Below are 15,816 nucleotides of genomic sequence, written 5' to 3'. Positions count from 1 at the left end.
AGTGGGATTGAGATGTCAGGTACTAGTGTTTCATCAAATCTCATCCCACTTGGTCTTTTCTTAGAGGCAAAAGTAGTAAAACGAGGTAGCTTACAAGTTATTCTTAGAGCCAATGCAATGGCATCATTGAGACTCTATTAAAAAACTATTTAAACAACCAAGTAAGTGAAATGTCCTATTTGTTTCCCTGTCTACAGACTCTTTTTTTCAGCTGTGAGAGTGACACATCTGGCCCGAAAAGTGAGCTTCTTTCAGGGTCAGGAAGAGAAAAGTAGGACGTAAGAAGAATCCCGTCAAGGCTGTACCCATGGGAACAGAAAGCTAGATGCTAATGACATATCATACCGTGTATGAATCAGAATCCTCCCCACTGATTCCACCTTTTTCTATTTCTAATTCACCGCTAACGCTACCACTGCAGCACCCTGGCCTGTTTTTACTTGTAGAAGCCTAATTTCCTAGCCCTAATAGTCAGAGGCTGGTGCTGAGTATTAAAGAAGTGCTTTCTATTTTGTCTCTGGGACGCCATCAGGACTCTTTAAACAGAGGCCATTATGGGCAAAAGCTACTGAAATGGATAATCAGGTAGAAAGCTACTAGATGTGTGGTAGAAAAGAATATATCAAAAAATATTGTAATCCAGAGATAGCCCTCCTATTCCATATCCATCCTGTACTTCTTAATGGAAAAATAGAAGAACACCCCATGCACGCCACAAGTAGGGTATTTTTTTCTTTAAAGATATATATTATATTATAATAATGATTTTATATATTACATAGTACATTATCATAGCTGTCGCGCAAAAACCTTGAATCTTTAAATTTGATAATTTACATTTTTCTCATAAATCAATTTTTTTTCATCACCATTCACGTCTGTCTGTGGGTTTTTAAAAATATTTAAACCGTGACAATTAATTAATTTATTGTCCTAGTTCACTTGCGATTAATTGCAAATTAATTTCACTTTTTTAAAATTTCTTCTAAATAATTAGAATGACTTAAATAATTACTTTTTTTAGTCGTATTTGAGACTCGATGTACTTCGGTGGTAACTCAGTTCACGTCGACAGTACACGTAAATAACTTTAGTCTTGTGCAGAGAACCATCTGGAAGGGCTTTGAAACTCTTGCCATTTAAAAGACCCGGCTATTTCTGCATTTCTGCTCAAGGAGCTTTGTTCCTGCTAGTGATCCACTCCTGTTCGAGGATGTATTACATCTCTAAGACATGCTCCCGCGCATTAAACACATTTGCGTTAATGCGATATTAACACATTCATTTTGACAGCCCTAAGATGAATAATTCAATCAGAATAATGTATGATTGGGTAGGTGAATGCAGCCGATATAAATTCACAGTAAAACTGAGCTAAAAAAAGTGAGCAGCAGGTCAATCTACTGTGAAATGCTTCATCAGCATACCCCCCCCCCCACCACAAGCACACACACAATCCCACACACTGAGAATGTGTATCACAGATAGCAAATGCATTGGAACTAATCGACAGAAAGGCAGGCCTATTTATCAGATGCCTATCAAAAGGAAAATACACAAAGAAATGCACCGATGAATGCATGAAGATGGATTTCCACTGAGCCTGCCAGACTTGATTGTTACCGTGGTTTCAGCTGAGTCAGGCTTTGAAGCAGCAGCAGTTTTGCTTGGGCATATTAAGACGCCTCTCTATTGAGCTAAAAACATAATGTCCCAGGGAGCAGAGGACTGCTGACTGGTGGCTGGGACAATTGGCCATAATAAATCAAATGGATGTTTCAGCTTGCTCATGACGACCATCAATAAAGCCCCTAAACGAACTCATGCATAGGTTTGATATTATTTCTGAAATGTTTTTTTCTAAATTGTGTTCAAGTCAAACACAGTGTCAAAGCCAATGTTGCAAACACGCTGTTAATCCTTTTATTACTTCTTAGAAAACAGTCGCCATTTCTTCAACATGCAGTAAAGTTCTTTATCACAGGTGTGTAACAGCATGCTCTTTTGTGTGTTGGATTAATCTGAGTCACATGACTTTAATAATGAATCAGTCTCAGAGTCTCCATTCTGCATCCAAGAAACATGTTGTGGTAACGTTTTGAGGTTCACTGCTAGATTTTCACTAATGGCTATTACCTGTCGGGTGACATGCTAAGCTAATGCACATGTAGCATCTACATTACTCTCTCTTGTCAATTGTTTGCTCTGTACTGCACCCTTAAAGAGAACTCATGTTTCAAATTGTGCAAGAATGATACATCCCTCAAATATGTTTTATAAAGCACGGGGTTAATGTTTACATTACACCAACGGGGCGCCCTGGGACTGACCTGCTGCACTTTATTGCATGTCTTCACACTCTCTCTCTCTCTCTCTCCCCCCTTTCCTGTCTGCAGCTGGCATATATTAGAAGATCACTTTCAAAGAGATCTCAGATCACACTGACAAAGATCAATTTTAATCAGAGAATCGATTATTTGATCCCAGGCGTAGACGTACAGTGTGCGCACAGTTAGTCTTCATGGCAGTTAGAAAATGAAGCAGTTGTGACACACTCGACACAACATTATTCAGACATACTGCAGTGAGACATTTACTGAAAAATCTTGTGCCTTCCACCGAGGACTGAGAGGACAAAAACCAGCAGTTACAATCTGGAGCGGGAAACTGTGCACACACACACACACACACACACACTACTCAAGGCCAGCCACCTGGGAGCACATCATTCCATCTGACTGACCTGTGTTTGTCAAAGACAGCGACGTGCTGCCTGTCTGATCTGCCCATCCCCCACCAGCACTTGGCAGAGCACACAAAGTGTCGAGCAGTAAAAATCGAACATCCTTTGAATGCACCCTTCAAGCCGGCGATGAGCCTCCCAGGATATAACACACAACAAAAGTAGGGCAAAAGGCAGCTTGGCAGTGTTTGCGCTAGTGCAGAACCAAATACAGATCTCAAATATGAGGAGGCAGACGTCTGCACGCTCTCACAAAACTCCATCTGATGCCCTTAGAAGCATTGAGTGAAATATTAATAGCTCTAGGAGAATCATTCTGCTCAGTTTGCGCAGTGTGCTCTGTGGAATCTTAAAATAAAAATCGGAACAAATGTCAGTTAGGTTTGCCTGTTCCCAAAAGTAGGCGCCAGGAGACTCATCCTATAATGCAACATAACCCTCAATAATTGTCAACAATGCAAGACTTGGATAACTGATTAACAATGCAGTCACTGATCAGGAAGCATCAAACAGTTACTCCTTTCTTCCAGCAGCCATATCTAAGTAAACCAGTAGGGCTGGGTTTAAAAAATGGATTTTTTCGATTCACATGATTTTCATTTAAATGATCCAGTATCAATTCATAAAATCCAGAATTGATTTCTGCCTGTATCATATAAAATGTGGTTAAATAATGCTCAAAAGATGGGCAACTGTTCATCTTTGAGAGGGCAAACCTGGCATGGCCATTTTTAAAAATGAACTTGAACTCTCAAACTTAATTGGAAATCAATCTGGGAACTTGTAAATCAAATTGATTAGGGAAATCAGTGGTAATGCCCAGCCCTAATAAGCATACCAAAATGCTACAAAGAACTGCTAATTGACATATTGACGTGAAATGATTAACCCATAGAGAGTGCCTCCCTTCACTCTTTTGCAGATCTTACATCACCATAGATTCATCTCTCCATACCTCTGCCATGCTATCTAGCCAGATTTGGACGGAGAGTGCTAATGGGTTGAAGGGTTTTTTCACCACTTTAAGGTTAAATGGACAAGATGAAACGGCCCTCAATGCTTCGAGATGCGCTGTCGCAATGACCTCCTCACGAATAGACCAGACCCCAATCTGTCGGCCGAGACATTACCGCACGGCGTGCTAACACCTTGTGACACCAGCTAATACAGCCCAATGCCTCTTAAATTGAATTTTGAATTGAATGTTTTTGTTTTTTTTTAAATAGGTAACTTAGAAAAAAACTATTACACTGAGGCGTGAAGAAAAGTAATAACCCCATGTGCTGCAAATTCCATCTTCCACTGACAGAAAAAATACATTGTTACATTTTGCTAAAGGAAAATAGGTTTGAAAACACCAACACAACACACCCCTTGTTGTCTACATCTCGCATGTGCACACATTCTCACATGCACGCATAGAAACAAACACAAACAACTGCATTTGGCCCGCGTTTGAGGTAGTGGTAATCACACAGGTAATCACAGTCAAGAGTGCGTGACAATATAAGGTCAAAAATAAATAAGAGGTCATCAGGTGTACCGAAATAAAACAACCAAAACCAGCCAAAAAAAGGCGCATTAAATAGTCAGCATCATGCACGAAAACACAACTGCAGTGGTGTAATAAGGGGGAAAGAAAAAAAGGGAGGTAGTGAGACAGTCGGAGGAATCTCCAGGTGAGGTATACCTAGAAGAAAGAAAGAGAAAAATAGCGTAAGAGGAAAGACATGACGTTGTGTACATCTCCAGAATGACCGCAGAGTCTAAAGCCCTTTAAGATAAAATTCAAAAAAGTGGGAAAGAGGAAGAATTGGAGAAGAGAGAGCAGCGGTTTTAGAACTCAACATCCAGAACAGGAAACAACAGAGAGACGCACGCAGACAGAACAAGGGGCCACAGGACGGACGCCCAGATAGACAATCACACGCTGGCTGTGCAGCTGGATGTCCTACCTGTTTGGCTGAGCTGAGAGGTGCTCCGGCTCTTGCGCGACATGCCAACCATGGCCTGCATTTTGGCACCAATGCTGGAGCGCCTCTTCTTCTCGTCGGTGCCTACCGTGCCGACGGCCGTGTCCGACTGGCTGCCGTCCGTCTTCTCCAGGTTACACATGTCGCCGCTGACGCTTGTGCTCTTGGTCATGTTGACCCCGCCCGACGAGCCCACCTGCCTGTTTTTCATTTTGGATGCAAAGTCACTGTCAGCCACCACCATTGAGAGGGGGGCAGGCAAGGACAGAGAAGACAGGACAGGGGAGAGGAGAGGAGAGGAGAGGAAAGGAGAGGAGAGGAGAGGAGAGGAGAGGAGAGGAGAGGAGAGGAGAGGAGAGGAGAGGAGAGGAGAGGAGAGGAGAGGAGAGGAGAGGAGAGACAAGGCCAGTGGGGGAGAGGATGTGAAAGGAGAGATGATGGAAGAGAAAACAGGAGGAGGGGATAGAAGAGGAAAGAAGAGAGGACAGGTGAGAGGGACAGGAGATGAGAAGGCGTGGGGTGGAAAGGAGAGAAGGACAGAGTTCAGGTACAGGAGTTCATGACTTACAGTATAGCTGAGTTGAAGTGAAGTGGGTGTATTGTATGTCGTAAATATTGTTCATGCAGTGAAAGATCAACTGTTAGCTAATAATTTGTCAGCTACATGTGCAAAATGTATTATTTATTCACTGCAGCTACTTATTAGTCACACTGTACTTATTTATGCTGTATGTCGACACCCCGGAGTAGTCATGGAGACGAAAAAAAGGAAATAAAACGTGAGATCTCGCAAAACAAAGTCAAGATCTCACATATATGTTTGTCCCAGTTATTTTTTTTTCACCATGTCAAAATCAAGATCACGCAAATGAAACTCGAAACCCTGGAAAAATAAAGTCAAGATCATGCAAAAGTGTTTGTGTCCAGTACATTTTTTTTTTTAATTTATTTATTTATTTTTATTTTTTATTTTTTTTATTCAATGTCACCGCTGGGGCTCCATATAACACTGCACTACAATCAAATTTGAAACAATCTTTTTGACCTGATCTTACCTGTGATCTGATCTAAATTACTTCAACTTATTTCTTACTGTATGCTATGTTACGTTATACACTGCACTGACGTGCTCTTTTCTTACTCTTATTTTACTTTGAATTTGACAGTGAGCAACTAAGACCCAATCATTTCCCTGAGGGGATCAATAAAGTATTCTGACTCTGATGACATACTCTACTGTACTCAAGTTTTACACATTTTTTATTTTATAATTTTGCCTTGTGAGAATCGCCTTGCGTTGTGTTTTACCAAAGCAACAAAAAGAGAAAACCCTCCAATCTGCACACTGCCTGCGTGGCGTTAGTGTTGCGTGTAAGTTGCGTGGCGGCTGTGTGTGTCTTTGTCTTTGCGCACCAGAAACGTGTCTAACGCGGCGCTACTGCTGTCTGTACACATGCATGTATCCCATAGACAAAATCAATAGAAGCATGTTCTTCTACTTTATTTTGTCAGTATTTTTGTGTTTGTGCATCTGTTTGCACATATTTTGATATTTTGTTCTGTTCTGACAGGTGTCATATTTGAAAATCTGCATTTGTGTCAAAACCTAGAGACTTTCAAACATCAAAATGCCATTTATTACATGTATACATGTCAAAATGACATATTTTTGTATTCTTTTTGGCCTGGAAACGCTTCCAACACGCTTGCGTGTCGCATGAAAAATGGCCGTCGGTCCTATTTGTAGCATGCATGTGTTTTCAGCTTGAGCTGTGCCAGAAACGTGCGTGTCACGCAGGTAGTGTGCAAGCTCTAACCTGTTACCATGGGAGCTGAAATGAAAAAAGACACGCCACGCAGCTGACCAGTCACGCCATGCAGGGAGTTTGTAGGAGCCCTGAAGCTGCACGGGACACCCTGAACAAACCCACCACTAGACTTCATATAAAGCCAAGTTACCGCCAACACACAGCAAATAGTTATGTCCACTCGACCAAAATCTTAAAAAATGGCAGAAAGCAAAACTAGGCCGTACACATTGCCAAAGAATCTTACACACATAAACCATTTCCATACAACTTAGAGATACTAGGTCGTGCAAGTTTGTGCTATTTAGCAATTTCTTTCTTTTGGGAAATAGGCCGGGGTCCAAATTAGGGTCTTATTTAAGCTCTGCCAGTAAAATGATCTTTAAGAGACGAATTACATTCTGTATCAGAGGCTCTACATTCTTAATAAGACAAGTTACGTGTAGCGCCCTCGGGCTACTATTCATTAATTAAAGTGTCTGACCTCCACCATGTTACTGTCTTATAAAGACAGCTCACGGAGAGACACACAGACTAAAATAGGATAAGAATCAATGCAGTTAGACGATTGCCTTCATCAATTACTTTAATTAGGCGGCTTTCTATTCCGCTCACTTATATATTAGACATTAGTGCTCGACTCCATTGTGTTAGAATCAAGAAAATGTTCAGTATATAATCCGGACTACGTCATTACATTGTAATAGGATTTCAAGTGCACATGGCAACATTGCATTAGCGGGACATTGAAGGTGAGCGATGCTTTTCATTTAAATGTTAACCCATAGCTGGAGCTGGAGCACTCTGCACATCCAGATCTAGCACATCCTTAGTCTGTGGTTCTACTTAATGCTGCCAGAGAAAGCGAGCATTTTTGTTTTCAAGAGTTAGATAATAAAAAATATTTGCCACTTAATCTCTCATGATTGTAGAAGCACTCACAAATGATTGCTCATATTGATCTTCTCACTGTTGGCAGTGAGCACTGTGCAAAAACTCCTCTCCTAAAGAAGTATGGACTGTTTATACAGTGGCACGCATAATCAACTCCCCCATGCTAAAGTTGATTAAAAAGAGGAATAAATACATACATAGAGATAGGCATGGGGAACGTTCCATAACATCAACTCGCAATGCGAATCAAATCAGCTACTAAGACAACTGAAATAACACCATGCCAATGTCTAGGTATGGTGAAGGTTATGTGATGATGTGGGGGGGGGGGTTATTTTATTCAAGGGAACTTTATCAGGATGCATAGGATCCTGGATCCATGAAATAACTGGCCTTTAATAATAAAAATGTGCCTGCCTCTATGGGAATTTAACATAGGGGGGTGTATACGTATGCCCCTTGTGTAGGAAGAACATTTATTTATTCACAATACATTATTCATTCAAAAAGACAATTGGTGTCCTTAAAAGGCTGGATTTTCCTCAGTTTTTTGAATTAAGATCAATTTCCAAAAGATGTTTTTTTATTCCTCTTTTTAATCAACTTTAGCATGGGTGTGTAAACTCATGCAAGCCACTGTACGTCTTCTTTTGGTTTGCCAGCTGCAGGGGAAATAAGTCAGATGTGCTTCATAAGAATGCACCCACCTCGTACTTCAGCCTGCAGTGGGAAGCCTTATGTTTATGCCAGTTTGAATGTCATTGGGTTCTGTTAAGGATCACCCTGTACTTTCACACATAAATATTGAATGCTTATTGGGGGATTAGTGCCTTTGATCAGCTAATGCAGCCAAGAAGCTTTGAAGCAGACTTCAAGCGTCTCGACTCCTAACGGCCCCGCGGGCTGATGTGGTACAGGTGACATTCTAAACTATGCTCTTTCACCATCATCACAGTGAGGCTGCATTTCATCTGGGCGACTCGACACAATGCTACCTCTTCCGGTACATCCAACATAAGCACAGTGGCACGGTTTTGGGGACAGGGGCCATTGTTGCCTCTACAAACGATTGCCTGCTGAGGTTGAAATGGATCAGCACTAGGGCTGCAATTTAATATTATTTTCAATGTTGATTAATCTTTCTTTTAATTTCTTCATTAGTGGCTTAGTTGTTTGGTCTATTAAATGCCACAAAAAGGGGAAATATGTTGATCAGTGTTTCCAGAGCCCCAAAAAGATGTCCTCCAATGTCTTGTTTTTTTTCTCCATAACTCAAAGATATTCCGAGGAGAAAATAAACTAGAAAATAATGACAATTAAGAAGCTGCAATCAGAGAATGTTGAGTATTTTTCATTAAAAAATTAATCAAACTGATTAACTGATTATCAAAAAAAAGTTGGTTGATTAATTTAATAGTTTACAGCTATTGGTTAGTATTTGTGGCTTTAAAGAGAATTGATATTTGAAGAGATTTCAATTAGAAATTCATTCAAAAAATTTAATTTCCAAGTCAAATCATTTTTCAAGTCTAAATGCAAGCACTGTACTTACTAGTCAACATGTCTATATCTACAGTACTGTAGCACAATCCTTAATCCTTAAAAAAGAAGGCCAACAATACAATTTGAAATGTTTATTACTACAACATGTTCTTCATTTAAATGGATAATATGCTGGTCTAACTGGACGCATAAATGCATTTACTGATATAAATGGACAAACAAATTTTACAAGATTTGCATAAGTTTGCAAGGGGGTGTGTAGGTTTATTTAATTTCCATATGGAGAAAGATGTCCTACTAATCTAAATTGAAACATTCTTTTGATATTCCTCAACATCCTCAACATTTGGCCGTAATGGACTTACACCTGATGTATACCATGGACTGATGCATAGACTATGTAAGGGAATCAAAACATCTGGATCGCCACCTAGTGGCTTGCTGCAGTATAAGTGATATATCCCGCCCCCTCCACGTTTGCAGATAGGAAAAAAAATCCACAAACATGTCAAATACAGTTTTCCTAGGATGACCTCTAGCTCGCCAAGTAGACTGTGCTGAGTCCTTTGCAGCGGCCGGGGTTTGACCTGTGGCCCTTTGCTTTATGTCCTCCCTTTCCAATCTGTCAATGCATGCTATGCTGTCTTTAAAAAAGATGGTTTCTGTCATTTTAGAAAGCCCTCATCACACTGATTCTACAGTGGAGTGAAACATCTGAAATGGTTGACAGCTGTGATTGACTCGCAATCCACCGCTCGATCACTACTGCGCAGACTCTGGCTCCATATTTACAAGATGGTGGCGCCCATATTGTATTGGCTTCACTTTTGTACAGTGTAAGGAAAAGAAGATGTGTCGTACATCTTTTTCTTTTGCAGTTCATGATCTAAACAGACACATTATTTAAATTGGCTTAACCCTCATGTTGTCCTTGGGTCACATTGACCCGTTTTCCTATATTAATGTTCTTTTTAATTACCCAAAATAACATGATTTGATTCCAACGCTCTTTGGCAAGTACAAATCTCTCCTTTCATTAATTTTAGGGTGTCTTATTCAGTTTTATAGCATTTGGAAAGACAAACTGAAGTGGTTTTGAAATAGTTTTGAGTAAAAGTTGACATGTTCCAGTGTGTGATTATCCATCAACATCCATTCCTTTAATTTTAGTCCAAATAATTCCTAATTGCTGCTTTTCTAACTCCAACATTAGGTATAATTTCCCATAAATGAGATTTATTGACCATAAATTTGAAAAATAACTGTAAAACCAAAGTTAAAATGTCAAAAGAGTTGAAAAAAGCGACAAAAACGTAAGAAAATCTGAAAAACATTGATAAAAAGCATCAACAAAAGTGTTGATTTTCAATTTTGACGGGAAGACAACAGAAGGGTTAAGCAGACTTAAGTATTGGTTTTACTGGGCATGATGGTCTAAATGGCTTTGTTAATTATCTGAATGAATCAATGCCTCATCTACTCACTGTTCCTTTAACACCCAGTCCCATTACTGTACCTCTACCCTCTGAACAGGTCTCACTGTAAATGTGCCTACTTGGAAAACTGGGACTCTCTCGTTATTTCTGATTCCCAACCTCAGCCCAAAGAACACAGTGTTCCTCATCATGCAGATTGCTAACCATGCTTTTTCATCTAGGCCAAGATGTTCCCAAGGCAAAACAAAACCCGGCAATGTCTTTGTCTTTTTTAAGTATTGACACCATTCTGTCTCTTAATGTAAGTTAACAATAACATACACATCTAGATACAAAAGACCAAAGAAATGACCATTACAATTCATCAGTAAACAGTACATCAAGAGTAAATAGATTTAGGTTAATCTCAGATTAAAACATGATGATATCAGGTCAAAAAAACCTGGGCTAAATGATGTAATGTACTTAAAGGGGTCACAATGTTTAGTAAATGAGAAATATTGCGGTGAACACTTAATATATCATTACCAAGCCACATTCAGGTATGTTTTAATTAAACTCTTGAAAGGCCGTTTCATTTACCCAACACGAAGAAAATGATGTTCTGTTTTGACGGCTGGATCACGCTGTGTGTAAATGGCAAAGCATGGAAGTTGCATCCTGTCCTCCCAACCTTAGCCCCTGATCTTATTAGCCTTTTTCAATCAGATGAGGCAGTAAAATTGGGTTACCATGGCAACTGTGTCCCTGGTCAGAGCAATAGCATGCATTCATGCCTGTCAACACAACTCCAAAATGTTCTGTCCGAGACTGGAGTGGTTAATAAAAGTCTTAAACTCATACTGAAATGTGATGCTGTGCCATACAGGCCTCTCCATCTCACAAGACAAGCTGTTGTTGAATGGGACGCGTGGGCCAACAGGAGTAAATGCTAAGTAATGATCAGCTGCTGACCTTCAAAACACCAGTCCATGCCCTCCCACTATTGGATGAAATAGACACAGAGGAGCTGTTATGGGATTTAAAAGTGCTGATGGAAGACCGCTGCACACAACATCAGCTTAGAGCCGCGTGTGGTGCAGTGGAAGCACTCGTGGACTAAAATCATCCTGTTCGTTCACCAAGCCCACGTGAGCGGGCCCGTTTAATGTGTACATGTATATTTACACTTTGACCTCAATACATAGGAGATGAGTCATAAGAAAATGTAGCTAGCAGCGATGCTTCTGCCGCATCACACTGCTTCTTTGCTTTCATAGATAAGCAGAGCAGAAGCTTTTATCACATTACACAGCAACTTCCTGACCCCTCCAATGACCTGTGGACACAGTATTGATTATCTTCAGTATTTACAGTATCGACTGAAGGCTTTCATGTAAGGCTCAGACGTCTGTTTGCTGTTTAAGTTCACTGTACAGGCTGATGGGAGAGTCGTCACTGGCAGAGCTTACATAACAGCACAGTCCCTTTTCTTATCCCAGTGCATACAGAACATATGACACTGATAAGCTCATGACGTTGAAGAAAAATCTACCTTTCTTCCTATTCTGCTTTATGGAACTAAGATGTGTGGCTTCGATACCCAGTGCCACAATTTTTATGACGTGGCAGGCTTCAAGATTACTGGCCAGAGAAAAAAAGTGTAACTAAAGATGGCTGAAGCTAGACTCACTTTAAAACCTCCTTTAGGGCTGCAACTAACAGTTGTTTTCATCATGCATTTGTTTGCAGGTTATTTTCTTGATCGATCAATTCATTGTTTTGTCAATGAAATGGTCCATCATGATTTCCCGGAGCATAATGTAATTATGTTGACAACCAACAGTTTTACACCCCAAGGCATTTAGTTTACTATCGTATTGATTAGTATTATGATTAATCAATATTTAAAATAGATTACATTTTCTAGTGGGTAAATGAATTAGTCAAATTGTTTTAGCTCCAGTTCCTCGAAATGTAACACAAAGTGTCATTAAAGAGAACAACTACATTCATGTATTCAACCTTCCAACATTCCTTTAATTTAAGCAAGGACTTAGTTGTCAGAGTTCAATCTAATATTAATAATAATAAGAGTGAATATTATCTGTTGGTCAGTTCTGGAACAATGTTGCATCTAAAATTGCACCCATGGAGCCCAGGGAAGGACCCTGGCCACTTGGCGCAGCATCGCTGGCCCTTTAAGATCTGGGCTACAGCCTTGACCTCAACCTGCGCGTCTGATTGGTCCCTTGTCTCGTGTGTGTCTGTTTACGTGTGTGTTTGTGTGTGTCTGTTTCTGCTTGTGTTGTTTTGTCTCCCTCCCTCCCTCCCAGCTTTCCTCTCTGGCTCTGGGATGCGTTCCATGTCTCAGTGTGTTGTTTGTAATTCTTTGTTTTGTTAATAATTTATAATTATCATTTTAATAATAGGTAAAGAACCCTGTGTGGGTGAACCATGGCTGAGCACAACCATTGATATGCTTCAGTCAGCGTTAATATGCAAATTTTTGAATATAAAATAAAATTAACAAAATTTGCAATTTATATCCTATCTTCAGCAGAGATCCTGGCCCTCTGTGCCACCTAAACAGTGCATGCTATAATTTCCGGACACAAAGTGATTCACATCGCGCAAAAACAAATCACAAAGCCTTAATAACATGGGTCCTGAGTTCTGATTGGATGGTGTAAATCATTGTAATATCCAGACTTTTGGTAACTGGAAATGACTCGTATTAACATTAACTGCAGCTTAGCAACCAATTGTTCCCCTACTGCTCACAGACTTTATTATTTAGTAAGCTATTATTGCTGTGTCAATACAGGCTTTTGGTGCGTTTTAAGCCCAATGCTGCCTGGAAGGCACTTGGATTCCGCAATGGTTAGGGTTAGCGTTAAGGTTAGGTGCGTTGAAGGCCTAAAACACCATTGTGCGTCAATACCTTTGATTAGAAATAGGATTGTTGTTGAGCATTTGATTCATCTGGAGCTATTTAATATACTGTGTTGAAGCCTAAAGCGGAGGACAAGACTCACATGAACATGAAACCTGATTTAGTAATAGTATGGAATTTTTTAAGTAATGTGCGAGAATGCGCGATGACTCACGTGTGCTTAAAAAGTACCATAGATTTATACTGTAGCTGTCATGAAAGAATTGGGGTGGATCACACAGATAAAAGGTCGTCAGCATGCTAAACGCACGACTCATCCAGCTCACTTTCAGTCAAGGAGGAAGACGTTTGAAATGAATTCAAATGTGTCTTCAGAGTGTATTTGCTCAGGCAGGAGTTTAATGACATCAATTAAAGTTTCCAGAGACTTAACTGAAAGTGACTTGATTGAGACAGAGAGAAAGAAATGTGCATGGCATGTGGAGGAGTGGCTGGAGGAATGGGGGAGGTTTGGGTTAACAAGTTGCAGGTGCACAGCGAGACTCTTGGACACGAATAGTGTGTGGACATTGCAGACAGATGCAGACAGACGGACAGACAGAGGACATACTGACACAACATTACTGAGCCGCACAGAGAAACAGTAAAGAAACTCGGGACCGCAGCCTCAACAGTCAACACAGCACTGTCTCAGGATTTTTGTTAGCTAACAATCTATTTCTATCAATAAAGTACATTATCTAGGTGCTAAACCCGTTTACCTTTCAGTGGATCTGCGCACATTTCTGCTATGGGCACATACGAGGGTATAGTGTTTTCTCTCAAGTCCAAGCAGACAGTGAGCAGTACTAATGTGTGCAAGAAGCACTAACTTGAATCCTGCTGTCAATGTGATTTGATCAGTGAAAACATCTTATTAGCTGTGCTAAACTAACTTTTATCCTGCTATGAGACTCCAAATTTAAACATGATTTTGCTCTTGACATACTTTTTACGCCACTCTTCAAAAGGGAAACAATACTGTCTTGTGGCCACGATAAGAAAGTGCCGTGTTAGATATAGTGATAACGGGAAGATTGCCATACATGGATCAGTCATGTGTGCATGATGGATTACCAAATTTGCTCATGGTGAAATATAAATACTTCAATACTTCAAATCCCTGAGCTAAAAGGTCAAGTCTTTCGAATGGCACACATGGCAAAGGTAACCATAGCAATATTAGACAGACGCTTGGCAACAAGAGGATCACTGTAGAAACCAAAGCAAAACTATGCTGAGGTGGTTAAAGTGGCACATCCCATTTGAGGGACTCTTTCATTCTCCTACACCTAGTGTTACAGGGCCATGCAGATATGTAGTTTTGGTTTTATTTGGAGGTTTTTGAGACATCCATCTCTGGGGTTTCTCTCTCCACCCCAAGACAATGGAGGTGAATGGAAATTTGATTGACCTCTGTTGTACTGTATTGTGTGTATCGTTTCATTTTCATTTTTCAAAGTTAATCCTTCAAAAACAGCAGCATGTCTTTTGAGAGGCAGCATCCTGGCTAGTCAGCTAAATCCACAGACGTTAATGTCAATTACCTCTGCCAAGGGGGTTAGTTTCGCTGGTTGACTGTTTGGGGTTTTATATAGCAGGTCAGCAGGATTATGGAAAAGCTACTGGCCGATTTCATGAAACCTGGTAGAAGGGTGTAGCATGGGCCAAGGAAGAATCCATTACATTCTAGAGGGGGACGAGAATCAGCAGGCAGATAAACAAATCCTTTTTTTCACTTTCGTTAACTTTGTGAGACAGGGAATTTGTGCAATATTCATAAAAAAAAATTAGTTTTTGACCAGGAAAATTCACACTGCATTAACAGTGTTAAATAGGGAATCAGGGGCGTCGGAGTGGGGAAGGGTGAAAGGGGACTGAGTACCCAGGGCCCTCATTTGAGGAGTGTCCAAATAGATGCTAGAATGAATAGTAAATGCCTTTCTACAGGGGCCCAGAATTTTGCCTCTGCTTAGAATGCCGTTCTATTTGGTGCTGTTTGTGACTAAAGTTGGAAAATAATCTGTTGACAGTGACATCTGTGGATAAGTGAGTAACCAGGACATTGTCTGTTTAAAGGGATATTTTGGACATTGTGTTCATTTGGAAGCGGGGTGAAGACAAAGATCTTACAGTACTCACGTATAATAGTTTGTCACATTTCATGTCTTTCATCATAGGGTAAATTAAGGAAGCAATTCCATATTCCTTCCTATTATGCATAGGTTTATCTCATACTGACACTATCATCTTCCTTCTGCTTCACATCCCCCTTATCTCTAAACTGCTACATATACAGATACTGAGACAGAGAAAAGTCATTGCTAATAATACTGCCTATGCAGGATCATTGCATTTAGAAGGATCTTTCCAATTCCGGTCTACGAACCAGATTTCTTTTCAATATGATATGAAGTGTAACTACAATGTTAAAGGTCCTATGACATGCTGCTTCTTGGATGCTTTAATATAGACCTTAGTGGTCCCCTAATACTGTATCTGAAGTCTCTTTTATATAGACCTTAGTGGTTCCCTAATACTGTAT

At 40.2% G+C, this 15,816-nt stretch overlaps 1 protein-coding gene across 1 annotated transcript in view; it reads right to left on the bottom strand.

The window, feature by feature from the left end:
- Positions 1-15,816, bottom strand: part of rims2a (regulating synaptic membrane exocytosis 2a) — a 171,015-nt gene that overhangs the window by 18,702 nt on the left and 136,497 nt on the right. The window contains exon 28 of the mRNA XM_034873471.1: positions 4,699-4,943. Coding sequence (XP_034729362.1) covers positions 4,699-4,943 — 245 coding nt within the window. The remainder of the gene's footprint in view (positions 1-4,698; positions 4,944-15,816) is intronic.

Source organism: Etheostoma cragini, chromosome 6 (assembly GCF_013103735.1).
Source record: "Etheostoma cragini isolate CJK2018 chromosome 6, CSU_Ecrag_1.0, whole genome shotgun sequence".
Classification (NCBI taxonomy): domain Eukaryota; kingdom Metazoa; phylum Chordata; class Actinopteri; order Perciformes; family Percidae; genus Etheostoma; species Etheostoma cragini.
The sequence above is the reverse complement of the archived record's forward strand: the minus strand, read 5'-3'. Positions and strand labels throughout refer to the sequence as shown.